Raw genomic sequence first — 27,038 nt, 5'->3', positions numbered from 1 at the left:
ATTAGTATCTTGGGCTTAGATTTTGCTGCCAATTGTTATAACCTTTAGATGAAAAATAGTTATCCATTTGCCTGGTAGATAATCAATACTTCTCTGTATACAAAGAAGTCATCAAGGTGGTCTTGTGGACATTCAAAGAAGAATCTGAGTGATAGTACCCTCAAGCGTTATTAAAGGCATGTTACTATTCCTATCAAGTGTTTCTTCTTCACTTTAGAGGATATTTCTATAAATTGAGAGAGATCTTTTAATTAGTATTATAAAATAAAATTACATGTTGTGTTTGTGAAAACAGTAATCTGGGCCTTATTAGACACAGATTCAAATTTAAACATTTATGTAGTTGAAGGCCAAACCTAGAAAAACAATGACCCTGTGGGAATCCTGAATTTAATTAAGCAAACAGATTAAGTGCTTGCTTTGTTTATTACTTTGCTAGACTCCAGGTAATGAGGTGGTCACTACCCTCAGTAAATTTATATTAGGAAAACCTAAGACAATACATGGCAGTGTGTGATTCAGCCTGATAATAAATAGGAAAGAAAGTAAAAGATCAAATTCAGAGACTTGAAAAATCTTGAATTCTAGGAAATACAATTTCTAATGGTTAAAGAAATTAATAATTGGGACGTTTATTTAAGTAGTTTTAGTTTGGGGTTGACACTGGACCACTGAAATTAGTTAACCGTGAACATTAGAATATTTTATTTAATTTTACTTGGCTTAATGTTTATTAAAAATAATAATATTTTCTTTTTTGGCCTAAAATCATGTAGAGTTAGGTTCCTAAACAAAATTTTTTGTCCCTTTGTAGTTTATCATGCTCTTATCTTTTTTCCCCATCTTCTTTAGCTGTGATTTATAATTATGAAGTGTCAGCTTTAGGGCATTTGACAACTCTGAGTAAAGCACTAAGATACTGCCTGGGGAGTAGTTGAATAAAATAAAAAATCTTCAGAAGTAACTTTGATTTTCCTCTTACTAAATAAAATGAGCTCATAACTGTCTGTTATCAATTAGGATAAGTTAGCTTTTTTGCTGCAGTTAGAGTGCTTTTGATCTCAAGTAATAGAAAATCCTTGAAGCTTTAAACTTTAAGGAAATTCATTATCTGTCATAATATGTCCAAAGGTAGAGTTGCTTGAAACACAATATGATTAGGGGTCAAGCTCCCTTTTGACTCTGCCTTGCTTCGTGTGATGGCTCCTTCTTCAGAGTAGTAATGACTAGAGCAGATCCCAGTGTCACATCTAGAAAGGACAACCCCCTGAAGAACAGGCTCTCTCTTGTCCTGTGTGGCTCTTAGAAGCACAGAAATTTTCCCTACATGTCTCTAATGCTTTCTTGTCTCATTCACTAGATTTGCCTCATGCTCTAACACTAGTTGCTGACAAGGAGCATGAGACTACCCTAATAAAGCTCAGAACAGTAAGAGCCATGTTTTAAAAGTATGGATGGAGCTACACAGAGAGGAATAGATACCTCAACAAAATGCAGGTTTTGTTAGAAAGGATGGGGTGGTTAGGAATGGATCATCAATAGGCAGTCAGCTATATTAGCAATGATAAGACATCTTTTCTGGATTTTTTTGTGGGTCACCTTCTGAGTTGTATTTAGATGTTTCTGTATCCTGTATTATAAACCTTACTTTTTATTCATTGAGCCATGATAATGATAATGAAATGGATAGAAAGATTGAGATAATAGGGGTAGAGGATTAGTTGAGCAAAGGAGGAAAATTGACCAGACAGCTGATTGGCACATACTTGTGAGTTGATTGTCAGTGAAGAAAGGATTTGACTTTTCTCATATTTTGACTGTAACATTATGAATTTGAACCAAATAAATGAATATAAGGCTCTTGATGAAAACAATTTAATGCCTGAATTTATTGTCAAACATTTTTTGATATTACTATTTAGCTTTTAAGCATTGGCTTTCGTAAGATTGGTTTTTCTCATTTCCAGTAGAGAAAAATAATAGTTTTGTCTAAGACTGATAAATGTGAAGATGTTAAGAACAAAATCAACCTCTATATGTATTTATATCAAGATGCTGTTGGTGAAATGACTTTTGTTGCTACGTTTACACAATTCTAATCATTAAAGTTACATGTTTAAAATACGAACGATTGAATGTGATAACTGAAGATGTTTTTGCTTTTTATATATCTGAGTTTAAGACTTGAACACACTTAATGTTGTCTTTTTGCTTAAAGTGGAGCCTTATCTAACTTAGGAAAGTATTGATTAATTATACACTGAATGACATCTGTCTCTTGCAGATATCAAACCTTCCAATATTCTTCTGGACAGAAGTGGAAATATTAAACTCTGTGACTTTGGTATTAGTGGACAGCTTGTGGACTCCATCGCCAAGACAAGAGATGCTGGGTGTAGGCCATACATGGCTGTAAGTGTGAAGTCCAAACCATCTTGCTTGATAGTCATTGCATAGAGAGCCCATGCCCTTTGGTGCTGTACTTCTAAGAAATCTGCCATTGGTCATTCAGCTTCAACATGCTAGAATGTCTCCATCTCTCCAAAAGTCCAAGCTCAGCTTCTAGCTTCTCCATGAAACTTTTCTAAATTATTACAGTGAACTCAGTATTCATTGTCTTAATCTTTTCTCTTATTTTGCATTTAGCATTTGTGATCTTCTCTGAGTATTATTTTTCCGTTATATTAAATTCAACTAATCATCAGGTGGTAAGTTCTCAGAAGGTGTCTTTGTGTTTCTAGTACCTCATATGCTGTCTTGACTGTAGTAGATATAGATAATCAGAGCATATTAAGAGTGTGTCCTAGGCTATTAAAGGATACAGTTTCTAGTCAGAGAAGATTGGGAAACCTTGAGTTTGTAGCAGAACACAGTATGTCTTCTAGAGTCTGAAGCATGTTTTGAATGTTTTTAGTTCCTTCCTCAGGGAGACAGATGTACACTATCTATCCACAGATAGGAAACTTGTCTTACCTTGGTGTATGTTCCTACAGAGTGGATTTTGATCTATATTTGAATTAGAATTTAGTGTCTATATTTTAAACATTTTCTCTAAGTGTTAATGTCTTCCTTTAATGTGGCCATGGTTCTTTGGGGACCAGTACACTATTCTAAATGGTGATACATAAGGTTTTAGTTGTTTGTTGAGGCATTCCTGCCAACAGCTTCTGTTTTAGTCTTTGCAGTCTCCTTTAAAGATTAGCTTAGAATTGAATAAAAATTTTTCTCCCTTGTTAATTTCCTTCTTGGTTTATATGTTTCTAAACCCGGTGCTATAAACAATAGAAAAGTAAGAAAAATCAAGGCTAGATACTATAGGTGTTCTATCTTGTTTGTGAATGAGTAGGCTTAGTGCTATCCCAAATTTCATGCTTATTTTAAACACTTGAATAAATGTTATTTCCCATGCTATTCAAAAGTACTATTAAATTTTCATCAACACTTCTTTTTCCTCTTATATACCTCTCAATCTGTAAATAGTGTAAAACAACAGCACTACATATATTCTTTGCACATGTTCTGTTACCTGTTTATACTGTGGTCATTATATTTAGAAAATATATTTGAGAATTTTCAGTATTGACAGTATTTTAGAATTGTTGCATTTTTTAATATTTTTTGTTTTTTTAGATCTTTTCATGTCAACTTCTTCTTCAAGTGAAAATGTTTGAGGGTTGTGTGTTTGTGTGTGTACGTCTGTGTGTACATTAAGACACCTTCATTGAAAGTTTTGGTTTTGTTGATGTTGACTGGCCAGGCAGATTCTTGAGATAATTCGGATGATCATGTTTATCTTGATAATTAGTGATAAATGAACAAGTTGAAACGCAAGAAATAAAAATAATTAGACATGGAACCTTTGGGAAATGGTGTAATTTATATCTTTAGTAACGATGCCTTGAAAATTAACTGAAATTGTTATCTACATTTTTAGAGCTTGTCTCAGTACTCAGGTTTACTACATGCTTTTGCTGTGTAACCGTTGGCTAAGATTTGTATTTGATTCATTCAGGCTTTAAAAATGCAACTGTGGCCCAGATAGAGTAGAATATTTTGAATTCAGTCAACTTTTAAAGAAAGAATTAAAGAAACAGACTTCCACTCTTTTTTTTTTTTTCCAAAATTGAAAAATGCATTTATTGGTTTGCTTTTTCCCCTTTCCATTTTTTCTATTTATAAGTCTGGTTGTAAGTACCACCTCATGTGAACTGAACAAACTGTATCATTTTACAAGCGGAGGTTTTTATAAATTGGCTATTTCCCCCCAAAATATTATTATGTGCCAATATAAAACCTTCTGCTTTGGAAGAACTCCTAAGATTCACAATTTAATTAATAGCAAAAGGATAAATTAATCATCTTCCTTCCTTTCTTCTTTCTCTCTCTTTCTCTCAACTTTCTTTTCTAAACATTTTTCTTTAATTTACCCATTGTCTATTTTTTTGTCTTTCTCATAGTTGGTTTTTTTAATCAGTCTAATTTGATATATTTTTCATAAAGGATCTACAGATTTTCTTAGTATTTATATTATAACTAAATACTAAGTTATAAGGAAAAGTGTGACAGACACTGTTCCTTATGATTTTGTGAGGTTTTTTTTTTCTTTGCCTGTATATTATATACAACCTGTTATACAACAGAACTAGTAATGGAAAAGTTTTCCATATTTTCAATTTCAAATAATTTCCCCTCAAGACTTCCATTCTTATGTAGAGATGTGCTTTGTAGGCCCAGGAGGTGCAAGGTTTCTGTTTTCCTGCTGAAAACTTTGGTACACACAGGCTGATGATAAACTCTGCCTCTGATCTTTACTGAACCAAGTGAAATGCTCCTGTTCGTTCTTGTCTTCTGAGGCCTATGTAGATAGACAAGAATGCAATCAGCATTAATTTTAAAAGGCTCCAAATGGTTTGACTCCTTTGTATCTTGACAAAATCTATGAGAAAAGTATCCTTTTATTTAAGATTTATAATTTGTTTTTAGTCTTCGTGAATTGGGATTACTCATTAGATTGTGTAACATAAAGTGTTTAAAATGTAGAGTTTATACATAAATTTTTCCATAAACTGTTAACATTTTGCCCCCTGCCGCATAACTATACAGTCATGTGTCTCTTAACCACAGGGATACGTTCTGAGAAATGTTTTATGACGTGATTTTGTCGTTGTGTGAACATCATAGAGTGTACTTACACAAACGTAGATGGCGTCACCTACTATACATCTAGGCTGTATGGTATAGCCTGTTGCTCCTAAGCCACAAACCTTACAGCATGTTCCTGTACTGAATACTGTAGGCAGTTGTGAAACAATGGTAACTATTTGTGTATCTAAACATGGAAAAGGTACAGCAAAAATATGGTGTAAATATTAAAAATGACACACCTATATAGGGCATTTACCATGAATGGAGTTTGCAGGACTGGAAGTTGCTCTGGGTGAGTCAGTGAGTAGTGAGTGAATTTGAAGGCCTAGAACATTACTGTACATTACTGTAAACTTTATAAACACTGTATACTTAAGGTACACTAAATTTATTAAAAAATAGTTTTCTTTAATAATAAACTTAGGGTACTATAACTTTTTTTACTTTATAAAATTTTTAATTCTTTCAACTTTTTGACTCTTTTGTGGTAACACTTAGCTTAAACCACAAACACATTACATAGCTGTACAAAAGTATTTTCTTTCTTTATATCCTTATTTTTTCTGGACTAACTTATGGTCCATCCTGGAGAATGTTAATATTCTGTGTGCACTTGAGAAAAATGTATATTCTGCTGTTATTGGGTAGAGTGTTATGTATATATCTATTGGGTCCAGTTGTTTTATAGTGTTGTTCAAGTCCTCTATTTCCTTATTGACCTATCTAGATGTTCTTTTCATTATTCGAAATGGGGTATTTAAACCTCCAGCTGTTTATTGTAAAACTGTGTTCCTCCCTTCAGTTCTGTCAGTGTCTGCAGCTCTGTTGTTTGATGTATATGTGTTTATAGTTGTTATATCTTCTGTATGAGTTGACCCTTCTATCAATATCTAATGATCTTTTATCTCTTGTAACAATTTTTGACTTAAAAACTATTTTGTCTAATGCTAGTATAACCACTCCAGCTCACTTTTGGTTACTATTGCATTGAATATCTTTTTTCACTGTTTTACTTTCAATCTATTTGTGCCTTTGGATCTAAAGTGAGTCTCTTATAGACAGCATGCAGTAGGATCATTTTTTTTGTCTATTTTACTAATCTCTATCTTTTGATTGAACGTTTAATCAATATACGTTTACAGTAATTGCTGATTCTTTTTTTTTCTGTATGTTTCATACCTTTTTTTATTCCTCGTTTTCTCTACTACTGCCTTTTTTCCCTGTTGTTTGATTTTTTTGTAGTGTACTCTTTGATTCCCTTCTTATTCCTTTCCTGAATATTTTTTTAGATATTTTCCCAATGACTGCCATGTTCATTATAATTAGCATCCTAAATTTATAACAATTCAGTTTAAACTATACCATCTTAGCTTCAAAAGTGTGCAGAACTCGGCTTATTTTCAGTCCACCGCTCTTATATTGTTGTTGTCTTCACTAATCCTATGTGTGTACATATGTACCAAATAACATAGATTTGTAATTATTTTATGTGCTTGTCTTTTAAATCATGTAAGAAACAAAAAGAGGAGTTATAAACCAAAAATACAGTCATAAATGGCTTTTATGTTTCCCATAGTTATAATACCTTTACTAGAGTTCTTTATTTCTTCATATGGCTTCAAGGTGCTATCTAGTGTCCTTTTCCACACTCTTACTTTTGTTCAACTGAGATTCTCTTAATGTCTTTAGTTTTGAAGGACTATTTTTCTGCATAAGGAACCAAGCACATTTAAAGTGATTGTCTGTGGGGAGGAGGGGAGTGGACCCAGATATCAAATAAGGAACATATATAAAACAAGACAACAAAGGAGCCCTGCATCAACCCATAAGTACAGGGTACTGTGCACCAAGGAGTAGGCTTAACTTGATTCTCTGCATCTATCTGAGTTAAAAAAAAAAAAAAAAAATTTTTTTTTTTTTTTTTTTTTTTTAAGCCAAAGTTAATCCATTCCTACAGCAGCATTCTGAAGGGACTATTCACTTTCTTCTTCCTAGATTGCCAAAATTTTCTTGGGTTTTCGTCCCTCCCAGGGCCTGGTATTTCCCATTTTCTTCGATTCTCTGAGCTCCCCATATCTTTTCAATAAATACCTTTTTTTTTCACTATACGGTAGCAGAATCAGCTCCTATTGCTTGTCACCTAAGCCCTCAATGACTGTGTCCCTGGGGGAACATCAAGAGCCTTTTTAGTGAACAGACTTCTGGGTAAAGAGATTAAATGGCCAGTTGTTTCTGTGTCCAGTGTCTAAGCTGTGTTGTCTCCAGGGCCATGGCTGCTGTTTGGGAAAAGCAAGAACATTTAGGTCATGTTTCAGTGTGGAGTGTTTATATCCCCAATACCTAGCATATAGTGGTTGGCATACAATAAGGGGTCAATAAGTGTCTTTTGAATTAATGACTAAGCTTAACATTTTGAAGTTGCCTTTTTCTTGATTCAGTACTTGCTTGATGGCTGTAAACCTTTGATTTTTATCAGAATTCTAACAAAGTTGATTCTGACAATTTTTACTTTATTTTTCAATGTTTCTCTGGAAGGATGGTCCTTTGGAGCTTACTCTGCCGTTCTCTCTGATTCCACATTTTTAACGTAGACGAGGTGACTTAACTCTAATCGTGTTCAAAGAACTGGTAGGCGGTGTACAAAGTGGCCTTTTCAAAATTTTATTTCTGAATGAAATGTTATAGGTATTTTGTGAAAAAATGTTTCTATGGCCAAATAAGTTTGGTAATAATTGTATGCCATTTTAAGTTTTATAGATACATAGTGTATATTAGCATATAACTTAAAAGTACTAAGGAATACCACAATAAAGAAACAAACTCCCTCCCTCCCCCCTCCCACCCCCCGTGAGTCTTGCTGTGTTGTCTTGGCCTAGAGTGCAGTGGCATGATGCTCAATGCAATCTAATGCAATCTCAAACTTCTGGGCCCAAGCAATCCTCCTGCCTCAGCCTCCCAAATAGCTGGAACTACAGGCAGGTACCACCACGCCTGGCTAATTTTTCTGTTTTTTTGTAGAGATGGGGTCTTGTTCTTGCTCAGGTTGGTCTTGAACTCCTGTCCTCAAGTGATCCTCCCAACTCAGCCAGACTGTTAGGCATGAGCCACTACCCGACCAAAACATCTTTCTTAAATCCAGATTTTCTCAAGTATTTGTTAGTAGAACCCCTGTTACTTTGTGGCCTGCCTGTTAGTAACTGGAAGAATTTCTATTCTGTGTAAAACAGTTCATTTAACAGTGTTATATCGTGTGACTGTCTGAAACTAGGCTTTTCAATTGAAAAAAAAATTCTTTAGTGTAGTCAGGTGAGACTCTACCATAATTGTTTTTATAACTTTTGATCATCATTTGAGTTCCATTTATTTATTGGTTTAAAAATTAAAGGCTTAAAACAGCAGTGAGTTACCACTTCATACTCACCAGGACAGCTAGAATTAACACGTGGGATAACAAAAAATGTTATTATTAGCAAAAGTTGTTATATGATGTGAAGAAATTGGAACCCTCATGTACTTTTGGTAGGAATATAAAATGGTGCAGCCACTTTGGAAAAGAGTCTGGCAGATCCTCAAACATTTGAACATAGAGGTACAATAGGATCCAGCAATTGTACTCCCAGGATATACCCAAGAGACATGAAAACATATGTTTATGCAAAAACTTGTACATAAATGTTTATAGCAGCATTTGTAATATCCAAAAGGTAGAGACAACCCAAAATGTCCATCAGTGGATGAATGAGTAAACAAAATGTTGTCTGTTCATACAATGGAATAGTATTTAGCCATAAAAAGGAATGAAGTGCTGATTCATGTTACAAAATGAATAGACAATGAAAACATTGTGCTAAATGGAAGAAGATATATACTTCCTATAATATGTGAAAATCAGATATTATAGACCCTATAATATATGAAAATCAGATATTATAGACCCTATAATATATGATTCCATTCATACAGAAGTCCAGGATAGGGAAATTTATAGCATTAGAAAGTGGGATGGAGTAGTATGGGGTGTTGATCTCAAACAGTTGCAGGGTTTCTTTTGAAGATAGTGAAAATATTCCGAAATGGACTCTGGTCATGGTTGCACATATCTGTGAATATACTGAAAGACACTGAATTAGATACTTTACATGGATGAATTGTATGTGGATTATAGTAACATCTTAATAAAGCTATTTTTACAAAAAACCTGAAGGCCACCTCTGTGAGTCACCACTGAGACTGCTGGAGGTATGTAAAGTCTTTGACTTAACAAAAATCAAGTTAAATAAACAACTGTCCATTTGGCAGCACTGCTGTCATCTTCGGAAATGTGAATTTGAAGTTGAGTTAACCAATACTGTTTCTCTCTCTAGCAGTTGAATGCTTATTTCTGTGAGAAGTAAGTTGAATTGCTTATTATGTGACACAGCAACTGCTCCTCATAAGTGGGTGATGGTTTTCTAAGGAGGGGTTTTATTTTCATTTTGAATTTCCTAAAGATACCTAATATTTATTGCCTAGGAAAGCATATTGGAATATTCAGGAAAAGATCCCAGTTCTGATTTTTTTCTGCATTGAATGTGTGTGTTTGTGTGTGCATATACACATACATATATATATATATATATATATATACACACATATACACACCTACACATGTATACATATTCCCAAATGAAACCCATGTTCTGCTTTCTTGTTTGTATCCATTAACTTTGAATAATTTATCCCTACTGGCTTGATATTTTGACTTCCTGGTGACTTTGAAATTCCATTTTATTATTCCTATTTCTGTAAATATTAAATAAAATAACTGCATTTGAAGAACTCTAGTATTGATAGTTTTATAAATATGTTTCTTGTTGGAAGATTATGTCCCTATTAAAAATACTAAGAATGAAGAATAGTAAAATAGAGAATATAATTACCTGTAATACATTTATAAGGGGAGAAAAATTGTTTTTTTTGTGGATGTATGTCTTGTCTCATTTTTACATAAATGTAATCTTATGGCACGTAAATAACATCTTATTGTTTAGAGTTAATATTCTTATACTAAATTCTTAGATTTGGGACTGTTTCTGGACATTGTTGCTGTTATCTTTCTGTATTTTTCAAATGAATATTAGTATCATGAAGTTAAGCTGGAATTCCACTTGCATTTCATTACACTTATAAATTAATTTGATTATTGCTGTTTTATAATAGTATTCCCAATGAAGAAACATGGTATTTCTCTCCATTCATTCAAGCTGTGTTAATGTTTTAACACTTTCATCAGTTGGCTTCCAGGATGTTGCCCTCTCTTGGCTGCTTCACTGGCTGGTCCTTCTCCCCTGGTTCCCTGGATGCTCCTCATCTTCCTGATCTCTTTGCATTAGTGTACCCCCGGGGCTGAGTATTGAAGCTCTTTTCTTCTCTAAACTACCCAAATTCCTTTAATGAGTTCATCTAGTCTTAAGGATTTAAATACTCTTTGTTTCTTGTTTGCAGGGATGTGCAGTACCAGCCACTTGGTAGATGCTCAGGAAAATGATGAATGCCGGTGATTCCCTGCTTTTTCTTTCCTCCCCACACCTCACCTGTAAACTCCAAAATCATTTATCTAGATCCTATTTCATGTCCTCCTCGTAGAGTCTGTTAGAAATTTCAAAAATAGCATGTCTGGTATAGAACTTTTGATCTCCCATCACCTGTTTCTTCCCTACAAAAATCTGTGACCTGCCACCTTCCTCAGTTCTTCTGTATTTCAGTAACTAGCAATTCCCTCTGTCTGCTTGTTCAGGACACAAACTGGAGTCATCCCTCATTCCTATTTTCTGTACGCTACACCTGCTCCATTAGCAAATACTGTCCCTTTTACTTTGAAAGTGTATCTAGAACCCATCCTCACTTTAAAACCACAGTGTTCATTGGTCCAGCCATTGGTCTTTCTTACCTGCCCATTGCTTTAGTCTCCAGACTCATTATTCCCTTGCTCTGCTATAGTGTGCTCCTGGTACAGTAGCCAAACCTTTCAAAGCATTAGGTCAGGTCATGTCATTCCTGTGCTTCAAACTCATCCCAAGAGTCCTTACCATCAACCTATAAGGCTCTAATGCAGCCCTTGGCCATCTTTCTGATGTGCTCTCATTCTTCTTCCCCCCTTGGTTGGCTCAGCTCTAGCCACCACATTGACCTTGCTGTTCCACAAACATATGGAGGATATTCCCACCTCAGGGTCTTTTCCTTTCTCCCTTGAATTCTTTCCCCTCTGATTTTTTTTTTTTTTTTTTTTTTTGAGACAGGGTCTTGCTCTGTCCCCCAGGCTGGAGTGTGGTAGTGTGATCATTGCTCCCTGCAGCCTTGAACTGCTGGGCTCAAGTGATCCTCTTGCCTCACCTCTTGGATAGCTGAAACTATAGGCACGTACCACCACACCTGGCTAATTTTTTCTTATTTTTTGTAGAGACAGGGGTCTTGCGGTGTTGCCCAGGCTGTTCTCAAACTCCTGGCCTCAAGCAGTCCTCCCACCTTGGCTTCCCAAAGTGCTGGGATTACAGGTGTGAGCTGCCAAGCTTGGCCCCAGTGAATATTTTTAATGTGCTACTCTTTCACTTTAGTAAGGTCTATTCCTGTGTTATGCATACAGTAGTCCCCCCTTACCTGCGGTTTCACTTTATGCAGTTTCAGTTACCCACAGTAAGCCGCAGTCCAGAAATATTAAGATATTTATAGAGAGAAAGAGAGCATGACAACAGTCACATAACTTTTATTACAGTGTTGTTATAATTGGTCTATTTTATCATTATTAATATTTTACTGTGCCTGATTTATAAATTGAACTTTATCATAGGTATGTATATATAGGAAAAAACATAGTGTATAGAGGATTTGTTACTATCTGCGGTTTTAGGCATCTACTGGGGGTCTTTGAACGGATCCCCCACAGATAAGAGGATACTACTGGACCTCCTAAGTAGATTGGGAGCCTTTTGAGACTGTCTTTGTTGTGTTCATTGCTATATCTTGGGTGCTAAGACAGTTTTTTGTTGCTGTTTTGAATGGGATGTTTTCCTGACTATAATTGCAAATATAAAGTAAAGCTACTTATTTGACATGTTTATTTTATGACAAATCAACCTACTGATCTACCTCTTTTTAAAATAAGTTTCAAGTGTTACTGAAGGTACCATTTGGTAAACACATTTTGCCTTGACCTTTTTCATATTTATTGATCTTTCTCATATGTTTTTTACCTTTCTCAAATTGACTTTTGTTGCTTTGCAGAGAATTTCCAGATCAGTGTTGAATGATAGTAGGATTCTTGTGTGATATTGGTAGTAGGTTCTTGTTTCTGACTTGAAAGCAAATGCCTCCTGAATATTCCTTATTCTTGAAGAGTTTCTTTCCATGTCTAATTTACCATGTGTGTGTTTGTCTATGAGATAGAGAATGAAAATAAATCAGGAATCACTATTGAATTTTATGAGATGCCTTTCTGGCATCATTCAGTACATGATGAAATATTTCTCTCTGTACAATTATTAGTATTATGAATCATAATAACATATTTCCTGTGGTTGAACCATTCTGGCATTCCAGAAATAATCCCTACATGGCTCATGATTTATATGTTTAATGTATTTCTATGTTTGGTATATCAGCATTTCTCATTTATTAATATATATAAAAATTCAAGTGACATTGGTTATAGTTTTCTTTGTAAAGGTTTTATATGGATTGCACTAGCTTTAAAAATTGGGAAAATTTCCATCTTTATTTTGTACAGTAAAAAATTACTGATCACATAATAAAGAAAAACATATTTGGCCTTCTTGAGCTCAAAAAATTTTCCAAACTTCAGAACAGTTGGGATAGCATAATTTTATGTTCTTTGAGGTAAGAATTCATTTTGGCCAGGAGTCTTTGGAGATGGATAGATGATTCTTTTATGAAGTTTTACTTTTTCCTTAGTGTCAACATGTGGGTGTGGGTATGTGTGCCCGTGCATATTTTTGTGTGTGTGCATGTGTGTGTGTGTATACACACGTTTTTATTAGTTTTAAATGTTAAGTGTAAGAGCTGTTTAGTGGAGTGCTTTTTAATATCCGAGTGTGTGGTATTTTAAAAGTTTGTACACAATTTCTTTGGTATACCTCCCTCTGAAAGGTAAAGACTAAGTACGTGAGTGTGGACTGAACTTAGTGATTTGCTTCTAATGAACAGCATATGGGAAAAAAGACTGTCTCTTTGAGAGTAGGTCATAAAAAGGCACTGTGGCTTCTTTCTTGCTCCTTGGATTGCTTACTTCGGGGGGGCCAGCTACCATATTTTAAAGACACTCAATCAAGCAGCTTTATGAAGTGAGGAACTGAGGTTTCCTGCCAATTACCTTGTGAATGAACATGGTGACTAATCCTCCAACCCCAGTAAAGCCTACAGCCTTAGCTCACACTTTGATTGCAGTCTCACGAGAGACCCTGAGTCAGAACCATCCAGCTAAAATGTTGTCTGAATCCTGACTCACAGAAACCATAAGATAATGAATGCTTATTGTTTTAACCCATAGAGTTTTGGGTAATTTTTTATACAACAACATAAAAACTAAGCTATACAAATTGATTTTTTGTTATTCTTTTGGCTTAACATGCTTTCAGAGCATTTTAGCCTGTACAGTTTTGCCTTTTGGAACATACTGAGATTTTCTTTGTAGCGTGATAAATGATCAATTGAAAAAAGAAATACCAGAAAACATCTGTACAGTTTTGCCTTTTGGAACATACTGAGATTTTCTTTGTAGCGTGATAAATGATCAATTGAAAAAAGAAATACCAGAAAACATCTGTATTATTAGTTATGTTCAATCCTTTTTTGCCTCATTAATCCAAAAATATTGAGGATTTATTCAAAATCTGTTAATTTTGTGATTGTCAATTTTTCCTTATTCTATAGTTTTTATATATTTCAATAAAACTAACTTGAGTTGTGTATTTATTATAAACTATATATATTTTTATATGAAATGGTTTCCTCTTGTTTTTGTTGATGTTTCATACGTTAATATCTAAGTTAGTATTTTCCTATTAAACTTTTAAAAACTTTTTTGTTTTTCAAGCATATACTTCTGATTTGGATTTAAAATACAGGGTCTTTAATTTCATCAGTCTTAAATCTATACTCCTCAAAGAATAATTTTCAAAATGTTAAAAATATTGCATATTCAAATAATGAGTGTCAAAAATACATTCAAGTCATTAATGAGAAAACTGGATAGTCAGGATGATAAAACTGGCTGAAAGAGCATTTGGATAATTTAGTATTTATGGTGGTGGAACAAGATCGCTAGGTTAAATATCTAGCCATTGGATAAAACTGCTAATTATCACTAGGTCAGTAAAACAATTTTTTAGGTTATTGGACATAAATCAATTGCATCTCTACCAGACAAAGTCTATAAGTTACCATGTTAACATAAGTATCTGGACCTTAATGAATACTAAATAATCAAGTGAAAAAAAAGTACACTTAAATAGTCCTTGGGTAGGCTTGTTAGATAATGCTGCACTGTGATGTTGAAAGGAAATGGAATCTTTATTTTTGTTTGTTGCCTTATTTCCAGGAATTGGATAAGTTTTCCTAACACACACACGCCAGAAATTCCAAGTCTTAGTGACATAAATGTACAACAATTTCAGAATGACCTTACCACCATAACCACAAACGATAGGTACCCATTTTAAGTGTACACTTTGGGTGTTGACAAATGTGATCAGAATAAGTCAAGATATAGGACATTTCCTGTCACCCCAAAAAGATGGCTTGTGCCTATTCCCGGATATTCTGTCCCCTACTCCCCCTCCAAGAATTTATTCTATTTTCTATTACTATCAGTTTGGCTTTTCCTAGAGTTTAATATAAATATAATCTTACAGTATGAACATATTTGTGTCTGCCTTCTTTCTTTCAGCATAATGTTTTCAAGATATGCTATTGTATATATTAATATTGGTAAGTTTTGCATTGTATTAGTAGACTACAGTTTTATCCATTCACCTGTAGATAGTGTGATAATACTGAATTTTTCAGTACACTCTATCTGGTATATTTCTCCATACATGTAGGTCTTCTTGCTATCTCTCAACAATGTTTTGTATTAATAGTTTTCAGTGTGGAGCTTTTGAGTAACTTTTAAATTTATTTCTAAGGAATTCATGTTTTTGATACTACTGTGAATGGCAAAAGTATTTTTCAATATTTTGCTATTATGTAGAAATACAACTTATTTGCATATGTTGACATTGCTTCCTGAGTCCTTCCGATTTCATTTTCACTATTTGTTTTAGTAGGAATTTTCTATGTAGGTAGTTGTAGAAATTCAAGTGTCTGTGAATAAAGGTGATTCTTTTCTTTTCCTTGCCTTTTTCTGCTGGCTAGGACATCAGATACAATGCTGAATAGAAGTCACGAGAGTAGACATCTTTGCCTTGGTGCCAATATTGTTTAGAAAGCAGGTGTTGTTCTATATTTCACCAATAAGTATGATGTTAGCTCTAGGTTATTTTAGGTGTCCTTTATGAAATGGAGATGTTTCCTTCTTAGTGTGCTAAGAGTTTTTACTATTATTGCTGTTGTTATTAATGGATTTTGAATTTTGTCACATGCCAGTTCTATGTCTATTGAGACGATCATATGATTTTACTCTATTATTCTGCAAATATGGCACATAACATTGATTTTCAAGTTTAAGCTAGCATTGTATTACTGAGATAAACCCCATTTGGTTATTTTATATTACCTCTTCATGTCTATTGCTGGATTAGATTTCCTCATTTTCTTAGTGATTTTTGTGTCTTTGTGTATGAGGGATATTAATTATCTCGTAATGCCTTTGTCAGGTTTTCATAAATGCTTATGCTGGCCCCATAAAATGAGTTGGGGAGCCTATCCTCTTTCTCTGGTTTTTGGAAAAATTCTGTGTTAGACTGGTGTTATTTCTTTCTGGCATGTAAGGGAGAGTTCACCAGTGAACCCATCTGGGTCTAGAGTTTTATTTATGGGAAGGTTTTGTTTTTTTTAATTTCAGAATGTTAGGGAGGTACAAATGCTTTGGTTACGTAAATTGCCTTTGCATTACTTGAAGTCAGAGCTATAAGTGTGCCCATCCCCCAGACAGCACGCACCACACCCAGTTAGATGTGAGTTTACCCATTCTGTCCTTCCCCCTTCCACCTGCCTGACACCTGATGAATGTTACTTCATATGTCCACATAAGTTTTGATTGATTAGTACCAATTTAATTGATTAGTACCAATTACCTGTGGTGTTTGTTTTTCCATTCTTGTGATACTTCACTTAGAAGAATGGTCTCCAGTTCCATCCAGGTTAATACAAGAGGTATTAGTTCACCATTTTTTATGGCTGAATATAGTACTCCATGTTATACATATATCACATTTTATTAATCCACTCATGTATTGATGGGCACTTCGGTCGTTTCCACATCTTTGCAATTGTGAATTGTGCTGCTATAAACATTTGAGTGCAGGTGTCTTTTTTATAGAATGTCTTATTTTCTTTTGGGTAAATACCTAGTAGTGGGGTTGCTGAATCAAATGGTAGTTCTACTTTTAATTCCTTGAGTTATCTTCATACTACTTTCCACAGAGGTTGTACTAGTTTGCAGTCTCTCCAGCAGTGTGTGAGTGTTCCTATCTCTCCACATCCATGCCAACATTTGTTATTTTGGGACTTTTTTGGTAAAAGCCATTCTCACTGGAGTTAAGTGATATCTCATTGTGGTTTTGATTTGCATTTCCCTGATGATTAGAGATGATGAGCATTTTTTCATATGTTTCTTGGCCATTAGTCTTTCTTCTTTTGAAAAGTTTCTGTTTATGTCTCTTGCCCACTTTTTAATGGGGTTGTTTGATTTTTTTTCTTGCTGATTTTCCTAAGTTCTGTATAGATTCTAGTTACCAGCTCTTTATTGGAATCCTAGCACTGGGAGGCCAAGGTCAGAGTATCACTTGAGGTCAGGAGTTTGAGTCCTTGGGAGGAAGGTTTTTAATAAATTCATTAAATAATATAGTTCTGAGGTTATTCAGGTTTCAATAATTATTTTTGGTAAATTTTCATTTTCAAAGAATGTGTCCATTTCATTTGTATCTGTAAGATCAGTAGTAATGTCCCTCTTTCTGATTTAGTAATCATTACAGTTTTTGTGATTTGAATTTTCTTTCTTTTTCTCTTGCTCAGTCTAGCTAAAGGTATATCAGTTTTGTTGATCTTTCCAAGGAATCTTTTTGCTATTGTTGACTTTTACTTTTGTTTTTCTATTCCTGTTTCACTTTATTTCCAGTATGCTTTTTACTACTTCCTTCTTTTTGCTTGCTTTGGGTTTAGTTTGTTCTTTTTTCTAATTCCTCAAGCTGTCAAGTTAGGTTATTGATTTCACATGTCTTCTCTTTTAAGGTGTGCTTTTGATGCTCTAAAGTTCCCTCCAAGCACTGTTCCCTGCATCCCACAAATTTTAAGTTGTAATTTCATTTTCATTTAGTTCAAATTATTTTTACTATTTTTTCAGACTTCTTTGATCCATGTGTTATTTTGAAGTGAGTTCTTTAATCTCCAAATATTTGAGGATTTTGTAGTTATCTTTCTGTTACTGATTTCTAATTTAATTATTTTGTGATCTGAGAAAATGCTTTTTATGATTTCCATCCTTTTAAAATAAAGTATGTTGGCTGGGCATGGTGGCTCACACCTGTAATCCTAGCACTCTGGGAGGCCAAGGCGGGAGGATCACTTGAGGTCAGGAGTCCAAGATCAGCCTGAGCAAGAGTGAGACACCGTCTCTACTAAAAATAGAAAGAAAGTAGCCAGGCGTGATGACACACACCTGTAGTCCCAGCTACTTGGGAGGCCAAGACAGGAGGATTGCTTGAGCCCAGGAATTTGAGGTTGCTGTGAGCTAGGCTGATGCCACGGCACTCTAGCCCAGGCAACAAAATGAGACTCTGTCTCTAAATAAATGAATGAATGAATGAATGAATGAATGAATGATTTATTTATTTATTTATTTATTTATTTACTTATTTATTTATTTATTTATTTTAAAAAAATAAAATAAGGTATGTTCTTTGCCCAGAATGTGGTCAGTTTTAGTGAATGTTCCATGTGAGTTTGGGGATGTTGGATGGAATATTTTCTCTCTTGGTTAAATATCTGGGACATTTTATATAATGTGTATCTTATCTGGCAAATAAATATATTTGCAACTAAAAGCAATGTAAATAGCTTCCAGTGAATATTTATGCAGCACAATACTCATGTTCAAAACAAAATACATAGTTCACCAAACTAGTTGTTGCTGACAGAGAATGTAATATAGTCAGCTGTTATACTTCTCTGGCCATTTCCTTCAACAGCAGTTACTCAGCCATAGCAAAGGATCCAGTCAACTCTGTGCCACTGATACCCTCTGTCTCTTTTCTTCTCCATCCCTGACACACCCTGTAAATGATGGTCCCTAATTTCAAGGAAATGTAAAGAAACTCCCTTCACAGAAATTACTGAAAATGACTTTTGCTGTATGTATGATAGGGTAATATATTACTATATTGGCAGTGCTTTAATTAATTAACATATTGCTGGATTAAGTTTACTCATATTTGGCTACAAAAGACTAATAGGTAAATATCTTCAAAGATATGTATTGTGATAAATTTAGCTTTATTGTGAAGAATGGATAGATAAAGTTAGTTCATATTTTGCTTTTTTGTCTCATTTTTGTGATATAACTTTATCCACTAAAATAAAGACTGGTAAAATCAGAAGACTTAGTCTTTTTTCTTTTCTGCTTACCATTAATTGCTGCTAATGTGACCTTGTAATTCTTTATTTTTTTCCATTTTTCCAATGTTGTCACTTTCTCTTTCTCTGTTCTCAGTTTCAGCTTTGTAAATGCTTGTGAGTCCTTAGGGGGAAAAATGAGAAGAGTTGCTCTGTGTTTCCTTTGTGGAAGTAGTCCTTGAGTTTTGTTGTTGTTTGTTTTTTAATATAGTGATGGCTTCCTATTACTCCCAGTTTGACCCTAGACATGGATTCCTCTAGGAATATGCTGGTATTTTGGCAGCCTACCAGCTGTTCCCTCCATGTGCCTGTTCCTTGAGGGTAAGCATGATTAGTAACTGTCACTTCTTTTTGTGTTCCAGCCTGAAAGAATAGACCCAAGTGCATCTCGACAAGGATATGATGTCCGCTCTGATGTCTGGAGTTTGGGGATCACATTGGTATGTTTATGTTGATTCAACTTTGTCATAACAGTGTAATAATAAGGAATTTAGAAATGAAAGAAAATTTAATTAGACTTCCATCCTTCGTAAGAACTGCTTCTTTTATAGTTTGAGATTTTGTTCATGTAATTTTTTTTTCCACCATGGCTATAATTATGGGGACTATAGTTTTTAATTATTGAAAGAAAAAGTATATATTACCTTAAAAGTCAAATCAGAGTTGATTATTTCCCTCAAGGTTTTGTGAAGTATCTAGGGCTCTTCAGTGTTGTAGCTGGATCTCTTGGCCACAGATAATAGGACTCAGCAACTGCACTAAGAATAGGAACAGGGGAGAGTAGTTCACCTGCAGTCAATTCAACGATGAAGGCACGTCCAGTAGTACTGCATATAGTGTGTATATTAAGTATACATATTTATAAATATGGAAAATAGTTTCTACTTGGCATCTTTTCACTAAATAGAAAAGTTACAAGTGAATAAGCCGAAAGTACTTCAGTTTTTGAGAGATGTGAATTAGGTGATGGTTCTAAATGAGAGTTTTACCTTAGAACAATACTGCAAAGAATAGTAAGAAAGCTACTTAGTTTCCAACAAGCAAGCACAATTAAATGAACTCTTCTTTCTTACGTATGGAATATTGAAATTTTGGTTTCATTTAAAAATTAACTATTTTAGTTCAGATTGCTCTAACAAAGTACTACAAACTTTGCAGCTTGCCAAGAAGAAAAATTTATTTCTCACAGTTCTGGAGGTTGGGGAGTCTAAGATCAAGGTGCCAATGGATTCAGGGTCTAGTGAAGACTCACTTCCTGATTCGTAGATGGCTGTCTTCTTGTTATATCCTCACATGGGATAAGGGGCAAGGAAGCTGGCTAGGTTCTCTTTTGTAAGGGTACTAATCCCATTCCTGAGGGCTCTCCCCTCATGACCTAATCTTCCCGAAGGCCCTACCTCCATATACCATCACATTGGGGATTCGGTTTCAACATATCAGTTTTGGGGGAACACAAACATTCAGTCTATAGTAGTATCTTTATTTGCTTATTTCCTTTTTACCAAATTTTATTTTGAAATGTTAGGTTTATTTTCTTGTGCTTGCTGTTCTGCCAAGGCTTGCTGAGATTTTTCTGATTTGTGATGGCTTCTATAGCTTCTTCTACATGGGATGTGAATTTTCTACCCCTAGATGGGGCTGTCCTATTACATAAGCAGCCCAAATCTTTTCCTTCCATTTTCCTTTTATGCTGACCAAGACCCTACAGCACAGAGATACACAGATTCAGAACGGTGAGCTTTTTTGTAGCTTACTAAATAATCTCCATTTGTTCATTGGCATTACATATATAGTTTGAGGATCCTTTTCCTGTGATCAGAATCACATACCCTTATTAGTTTTCTTAATGTGTCACATCGCCAGGCCTAATGGATTCTCTGTATAGAGAGTTGAAGGCTAATAGCTCACCTCTGCAGAAGAATCCACCCACTTTTCCTTGTCACCAAATATAAGAGATAGCTCCTGGAGTCTTTTCTCATTGTGAAGCCAACCGGCTAAAGAAGGGATTCTTCTTTAGTCAGAAGCGAAAATGGATCTTGGGCATCTTTTAGGTCTGACGACTGGTTGCAAGGATTGCAGCAAGACCTAAAGCTTCCAGCTAAGGCAATTGTTTGCATATAAGAGATATTTATGATTCAGAAATACCCATCTGTGACCAAACCAATTATTAATATGTTTCTAAAGCAAGTATATACTTCCTTACAAAAACGAAATTTTGTTTTGTTAAAGGTTTTAACATAGCAATATTTTTATCAAGTTTCTTTAAGTACATTCAGCTAAACCTTGTTCAAAAGGAAGATATTTAGTACTTATAATTGTTTCATAATTTATTTTTCATAGGGATAATCTTATAAAAATTATGAAATTAGTTTCTAAGGTCCTAAGTCCTTCACTTTACCATGTATAGCCAACTTTTTTCTTCTCTTATTATTATTAAAACCTATTCTTAAGAATGAATCTAATGAAGTTATTCCTCATGCTATGAATAACCAATAAGGTTTACTTCTTTCAAAGCATTCATAATTTTAACAAAAAGAAACTTCAGCCAAAGGAATGAATTTCTATGTATGTGTGCACATGCATGTATGCTTGCTTGCTTTTGTGCACACCACGTGTGCGATTGGAGAGAGCAGTGAGTTGACGGAGGCATCTTTTGGGGAGGACAGTCAGTCTTCTAAGATAGTGCTCTTTCTCTTCCTGAATGCCATCTTCCTCTGAAATAAGTTTGGAGCCTTATCTTCATATATCAGTCACCTGTCAGTGCATATAAAATGGAATTCTTTATGCCATGGTGCAGATATATATATGTTTCTTAGAAAAAGCACAATTTCTAGGTTTTCATTGTTTTCAGAACAAAGTGAGAGAATGGTGAGAATATGATTCACTGGTTATTGGCAAGCATTTTTGACCTTTTAAAGATTGGGATATATTAATGTGTACATTCTGCTCTATTTTGATATGGTTTAGTGGTACTGTTGAGGGGCTCGGGATGAAGGGTTTGACCCTGACTTGATTTCTTCAGTAATAGCAAAATCTGATTGTGGTTGAAATTATAGTAAGTACAGAATAGCTGTAGAACAGGATTCACACAGTGTTTCCTCCAAGCTCAGATTGGGCTTTTCTTGTTAAATCTTCTTTTACCTTACAAAGGAATTTGACTGCTGTTTTGACCTTGGCCTTCCATTCAGATGACAAACTATGCATACTCCACTAAAGTTCTAAAATCAGCCTTCCAGAGTCTCTTATACAGAAGAGTCAGAAGCAGAGGATCCCCTGGAACATGCATTGGGACACAGTCTAGGCTTAAGTTTGGTGTTTCCCTAAGTCTAAGTCCTTGAATTTGGTTGATACAGAATTCTCTATATTGTCTTGATTTCTAAGTATAACCTCTACCAGCTTTCATGATTCTGAAGATTCCACCCCAGCCTAATCTGGGTTCTATTCAAAGCTTTTATAAGAGTTTTACTTGGAGTTTAGATTTTTATCATGGCCATTCTAGTGGGGAGTAGTAAATAATACCTAGTGTATTTTGCTTTTTTTTCTTTGTTCTCTTTAGTATGAGTTGGCCACAGGCCGATTTCCTTATCCAAAGTGGAATAGTGTATTTGATCAACTAACACAAGTCGTGAAAGGAGATCCTCCACAGCTGAGTAATTCTGAGGAAAGGGAATTCTCCCCAAGTTTCATCAACTTTGTCAACTTGTGGTAAGTACTTGAGTTATCAATGCTCAAACACATGTGGTGAGAATAGTGAGGTTTACGTAATCTGAGTATGTAATATTGGTACTGTACACAGGGGATGGGGCCTCTTTGTCATATCACCCTGCCTTCTAAGCTGGGACTCTAGATCACTGTGGCTGTATGGAAGTTTCCAGCTAGCCTGGAGAGGCATCACCCTCTTATTCTACTACTCAGGTATTGGTGAAAAACAGCCATGGGTGGTGGAGAAGCTGCTGCCTCCAGACTTCGAATACCTGGTACAAGAAATACCAGGTTAAACCTCTAGGTGAGACTGATCATCTTATTCTGATGTGGTTCTCACAATGAAATTGCACCAGAATCACCTGGAAGCTTTTACTAAGTCAAGACCTTGCCAGATCACACTTTCCGGAGTGGATCTCTGCTCTGACATAACATAGAACACAATTAGGGTCACACCCAAAGTTCCAATTGGTAGAACTGTATGTGTTGGCTCTCTGAAACCTTAATCCAAAGAAGGTAAGAACCCAACACTTGTTGATAATGTTTGTCCACCTTTTTAACAGTTTTTTTTTCCTTTGGTGTGTGTGTGTAGTACCCAAAAATAAATATATGCAAATATGGCAATAATACAGTCATGCTTTGTACTGTTTCAGTCTCTACTTTAAATAGAACTTTTTTGGTTATCATTTGAATATTTTCAATAATTATTCTGTTTATCCAACATGACTTAAATATATGTTTATGAGTAAAAAGCCAGAACATTTCAGTATATTTTCTTGTTCATTCTTAAAAATGCCCTTTTTTCCTTATAATTTTTTTCCTGCCAGGAATGCTATTTCTCTCTACTCTTTCTAGGTCTTGTAAGACTTGTATTTCAGGTTCTAACATTGTCCTCTTTTTGAATAATTAGAAAACATTTGTTTGACTCTGATTTTCAAGTCTCTTTCATCTTCTCTAACAAATTCTACTTTTGTGTTGGTTTTTCAGAGGGGAGAGGAATACCTCAAGATTTTCTAGGTAGAAGAAGGCCATAAGGATGACTCAAATTGGCTGCTTCTTCCTTCTTAAAAGCAATCTACTTTTTATTAATTTTCATACAATGTATATAGCTTATATAATTACATAAATGTGATCATTTTATATATTCCATTTTTGTGAAATATTTGCTTAAAAGAATCTATGTAATCATAGAACATAATATCTAAAATGATCACCTTTGAACCTTCCAGCAGGGTTGCTTTCTTTTTAATTCTTTGATCTCTTTATTGGTTTTATGTGTGTGTGGTACTTGTATGTTTTTTACTGGTTTCCCTTGGTGCCATAATAGATAATGGTTATGGACATCAGTGTCCCATTGTTTTCCCTGAGTAGGTTCATAGTTCCATGTCATTCTAAATCATTAAGGTCTATAGTTGAAAGATATTTATTTTTATGATATGCACCTATTAGCTTTGAACATTTGTCCATTCTCCCTGCTACTACCCTTGTCTTGGGCATTGTCATCTCTCATCTGAATCATTCAGATTTCTAATTGGTTTCCTTATAATCCAGTATTTCCTTATTCTAAATCATTCTCTTTTTTATTAGAGTTGTATTTTTTATGATGCATATCTAATCATTTTACTTATTTATTTAAAACTGTAGAAAATGCATTCTTAACAGGGTGATTTTTAAGAAGGCGAAAATTGATTTTGGAGAAACAAAAAATCTTCCATCCTATAATGGTTTGTAGCCCTATAAAGGGCTACAGAATATACACACATATGCAGTACATATATGGTATTTAAATTCATGGTGGGGAGGGGAAATAATGATAAAAAGATTGAGAAAACACTGTTCTGGATGCTTCCCCTTCCCTTAACACATTGACTGCCACACTAGAAAAAAATTTTTTTTTCCCTTGGGCCCACAGTGTTTTATTATGAAAATAGAATAAAAACTGTGAAAACAAAATGATCCTTTCTAATTTAATGAAAAATTTGTTATGTTTTATTATTTTCTGTGTGTGAGTTATGTACAACTTGAAAAATAGTTCACGCGGCTCCCAAGGTAAAGAGACATGTGAGCTACATATGCTTCATCAGACCCCAGGCTCAAAACTAGTGTGAGTTAAATACAACTCACATGGCAGTTAATGTGTTAAAAGAGTCTAAGTTAACATGGCTTTCAAAACCCGTTGTGATTCTTGACTTAATTTATTGCTCTAGCCACATTTCTCACTTCTTTCTTAGACTGTTTCTACCAAACTGAATTTCTTCAGTTGTTTAAATTAAAAGCACATAGAGGATAACATGGGAGAATATTTTCATTACCTTTGGATGGATAAAGATTTCTTAAATGGGACACAGAAAGAAACTAAAGTATAAGAAAAAAGATTGATAAAATTGAATGTCATTAAAATTAAGAACTTCATTGGTTAAAGGATAGCACTGATTGAAATGCCAGGCCACACAATGGGAGAAGATATTTGCTATATAAATATTTGACAAAGGACTTTTATACAGAATATGGAAAGAATACTTAAAAAATACTTGTAAGTATGAAAATGACAACCAAAAATGGCAAAATACCCAAAAAGCACTTAAAAAGATGATATTCAGGAGGTCAGTAAACTTAAACGTATTAGGTGGAGCTCATTCAACATTATTAGTCACAACAAAAATGCAAATCAAAACTACAGTGAAATACCATTATAATCACTAGAATGACTGCTAAAGGACTGACAGTATTGATTGTTGGTGAGGATCTAAAGCAACTGAAAGTCTCATACGTAACTTATAGGAGTACAGATTGGTACGGTCCCTTTGGAAAACTGGCAGTACTCAATACAACTGAGCTAATATAGCTGATGAGTAAACTATGATCCAGCAGTTCAAGCCCCATTTATATACCCAACTAAAAGATATATATAAGAATGTTCAGAAAAGTACTTTCATAATCTACAATTAGAAAGAAAATCTGTTAACAGTAGAACAGGTAATAAATTGTAGCATTATTTACACAGTGGTATATAGTATCAGAAAAGATCAAATTATAGCTATACTAACAGTGTAAATAAGTCTCACAAATGATATTGAGTGAAAGAAGACAAAACAGTATGCATGGCTCTATTTATATGAAAGTTAAAAGCAGACAGAATTATTATAAAGTAATGAAAGTCAGAATATTGTTCCTTTTATGTTAGTTCTACATTTAGGAATTATGTTCTTTTCTGTATGTCTGCTACAATTAAAAGTTTGCTTAAGGAAGAAAAAGGGTAAAGATTTGTGATTCAAAATGAAGCTCTCAGCCCACATTTAAAATTTTTCCCCATTTTAACTTCCTATTGAAATAACGAATAGAATGTTTTAAAAAGGAAAAAAATCTTTGTCCTCCAAAAGAAGAAAAAAGTGCTATCTTTGAGGAATCTTTGTGAAACTGTAGATGAGACTGAATTCAGGGACTAATCCAGAATTTGTCAGAGGGAAAAAAAATCACTAGGAGGATATAAGACCAGCAAACAACTCCCTAGTTTAGGATAGCAGAGCCCAGAAGAAAAGGCAGCTAGTGAGATAGACAAATTAGGAAGTAAATCTTGATCCTAAAAATGTCTTAAGGAAAGGCTTTATATGTGAGATCCTACACACAGCTGGGATTCTATGGCATTATTCACTGCTACCTTACACTTGACAGGAAGCCTGTAAGGAAAAGCTCAAGCTTTGCTGACATAACTTCTAATGAGGGCACTTGTGTTGGTTAGAGGGTGAGAACACAATGCAAGCTGTTGTAGCAAACCCCTAAAATAAATCCCATGGCAAAGTGCTGATGCTGTAGTGATGGCTTTCAGCCTATTTCTCACAGTCACCTAGATGTATTACTGAGATCAACTTCTGATTTGACAAATCCTGATGCTCTTTTAGGGATGAAGAAATAAAGAAAAATCAATAGCAAATGAAACACCCAGTGGATCAGAGAATTGTACCAGTCCAAAAAAATCAAACAAATATTTTCTTGTGAAATTGTCACTGAAAAAATTGTAAGGAAGGAATCATTTGAATTCAGGAAATGTTAACTTCAAATAGTTAACGTAATTTCTGAATTGAATGGGGGAAAATGGTAGTATATAGCAGATTGAGTATTTCAGGTTAACCGAATCTATAAAGTAGGCAACACCCTTTAGTTAATCTTTCAGAAGAAAGATATAGAAAGGTGGACATGAGGTAAATGATAAGAGATACAGAAGAAAAATCCAGGAGGTTCTATATAACTGATAGTAGACAGAGAAGGAATTAAAATAAAAATTTCCTTTACTTGCAGAAAAATTTGAGTTCTTAGATTAAAATACCAGACCAAATTAATTCAAAGAGAGCCACACGATAAAAAAAGAA

The 27,038-nt window shown here is 34.5% G+C and overlaps 1 protein-coding gene across 3 annotated transcripts in view; it reads left to right on the top strand.

Moving 5' to 3' along the window:
• Window positions 1-27,038, top strand: part of MAP2K4 (mitogen-activated protein kinase kinase 4) — a 127,325-nt gene that overhangs the window by 91,761 nt on the left and 8,526 nt on the right. For 2 of the 3 annotated variants that reach the window (XM_045527066.1, XM_045527068.1), the window contains 3 exons: window positions 2,285-2,412; window positions 19,332-19,409; window positions 22,526-22,674. In XM_045527066.1, coding sequence (XP_045383022.1) covers window positions 2,285-2,412; window positions 19,332-19,409; window positions 22,526-22,674 — 355 coding nt within the window. Of the gene's footprint in view, window positions 1-2,284; window positions 2,413-19,331; window positions 19,410-22,525; window positions 22,675-22,884; window positions 23,263-27,038 lie in introns of those variants that run through there. The other variant, XM_045527067.1, reaches the window with a different exon arrangement.

This window comes from Lemur catta, chromosome 15 (assembly GCF_020740605.2).
Source record: "Lemur catta isolate mLemCat1 chromosome 15, mLemCat1.pri, whole genome shotgun sequence".
NCBI lineage: Eukaryota > Metazoa > Chordata > Mammalia > Primates > Lemuridae > Lemur > Lemur catta.
Note: the sequence above shows the minus strand (reverse complement) of the source record. Positions and strands in the feature narration are given on the sequence as shown.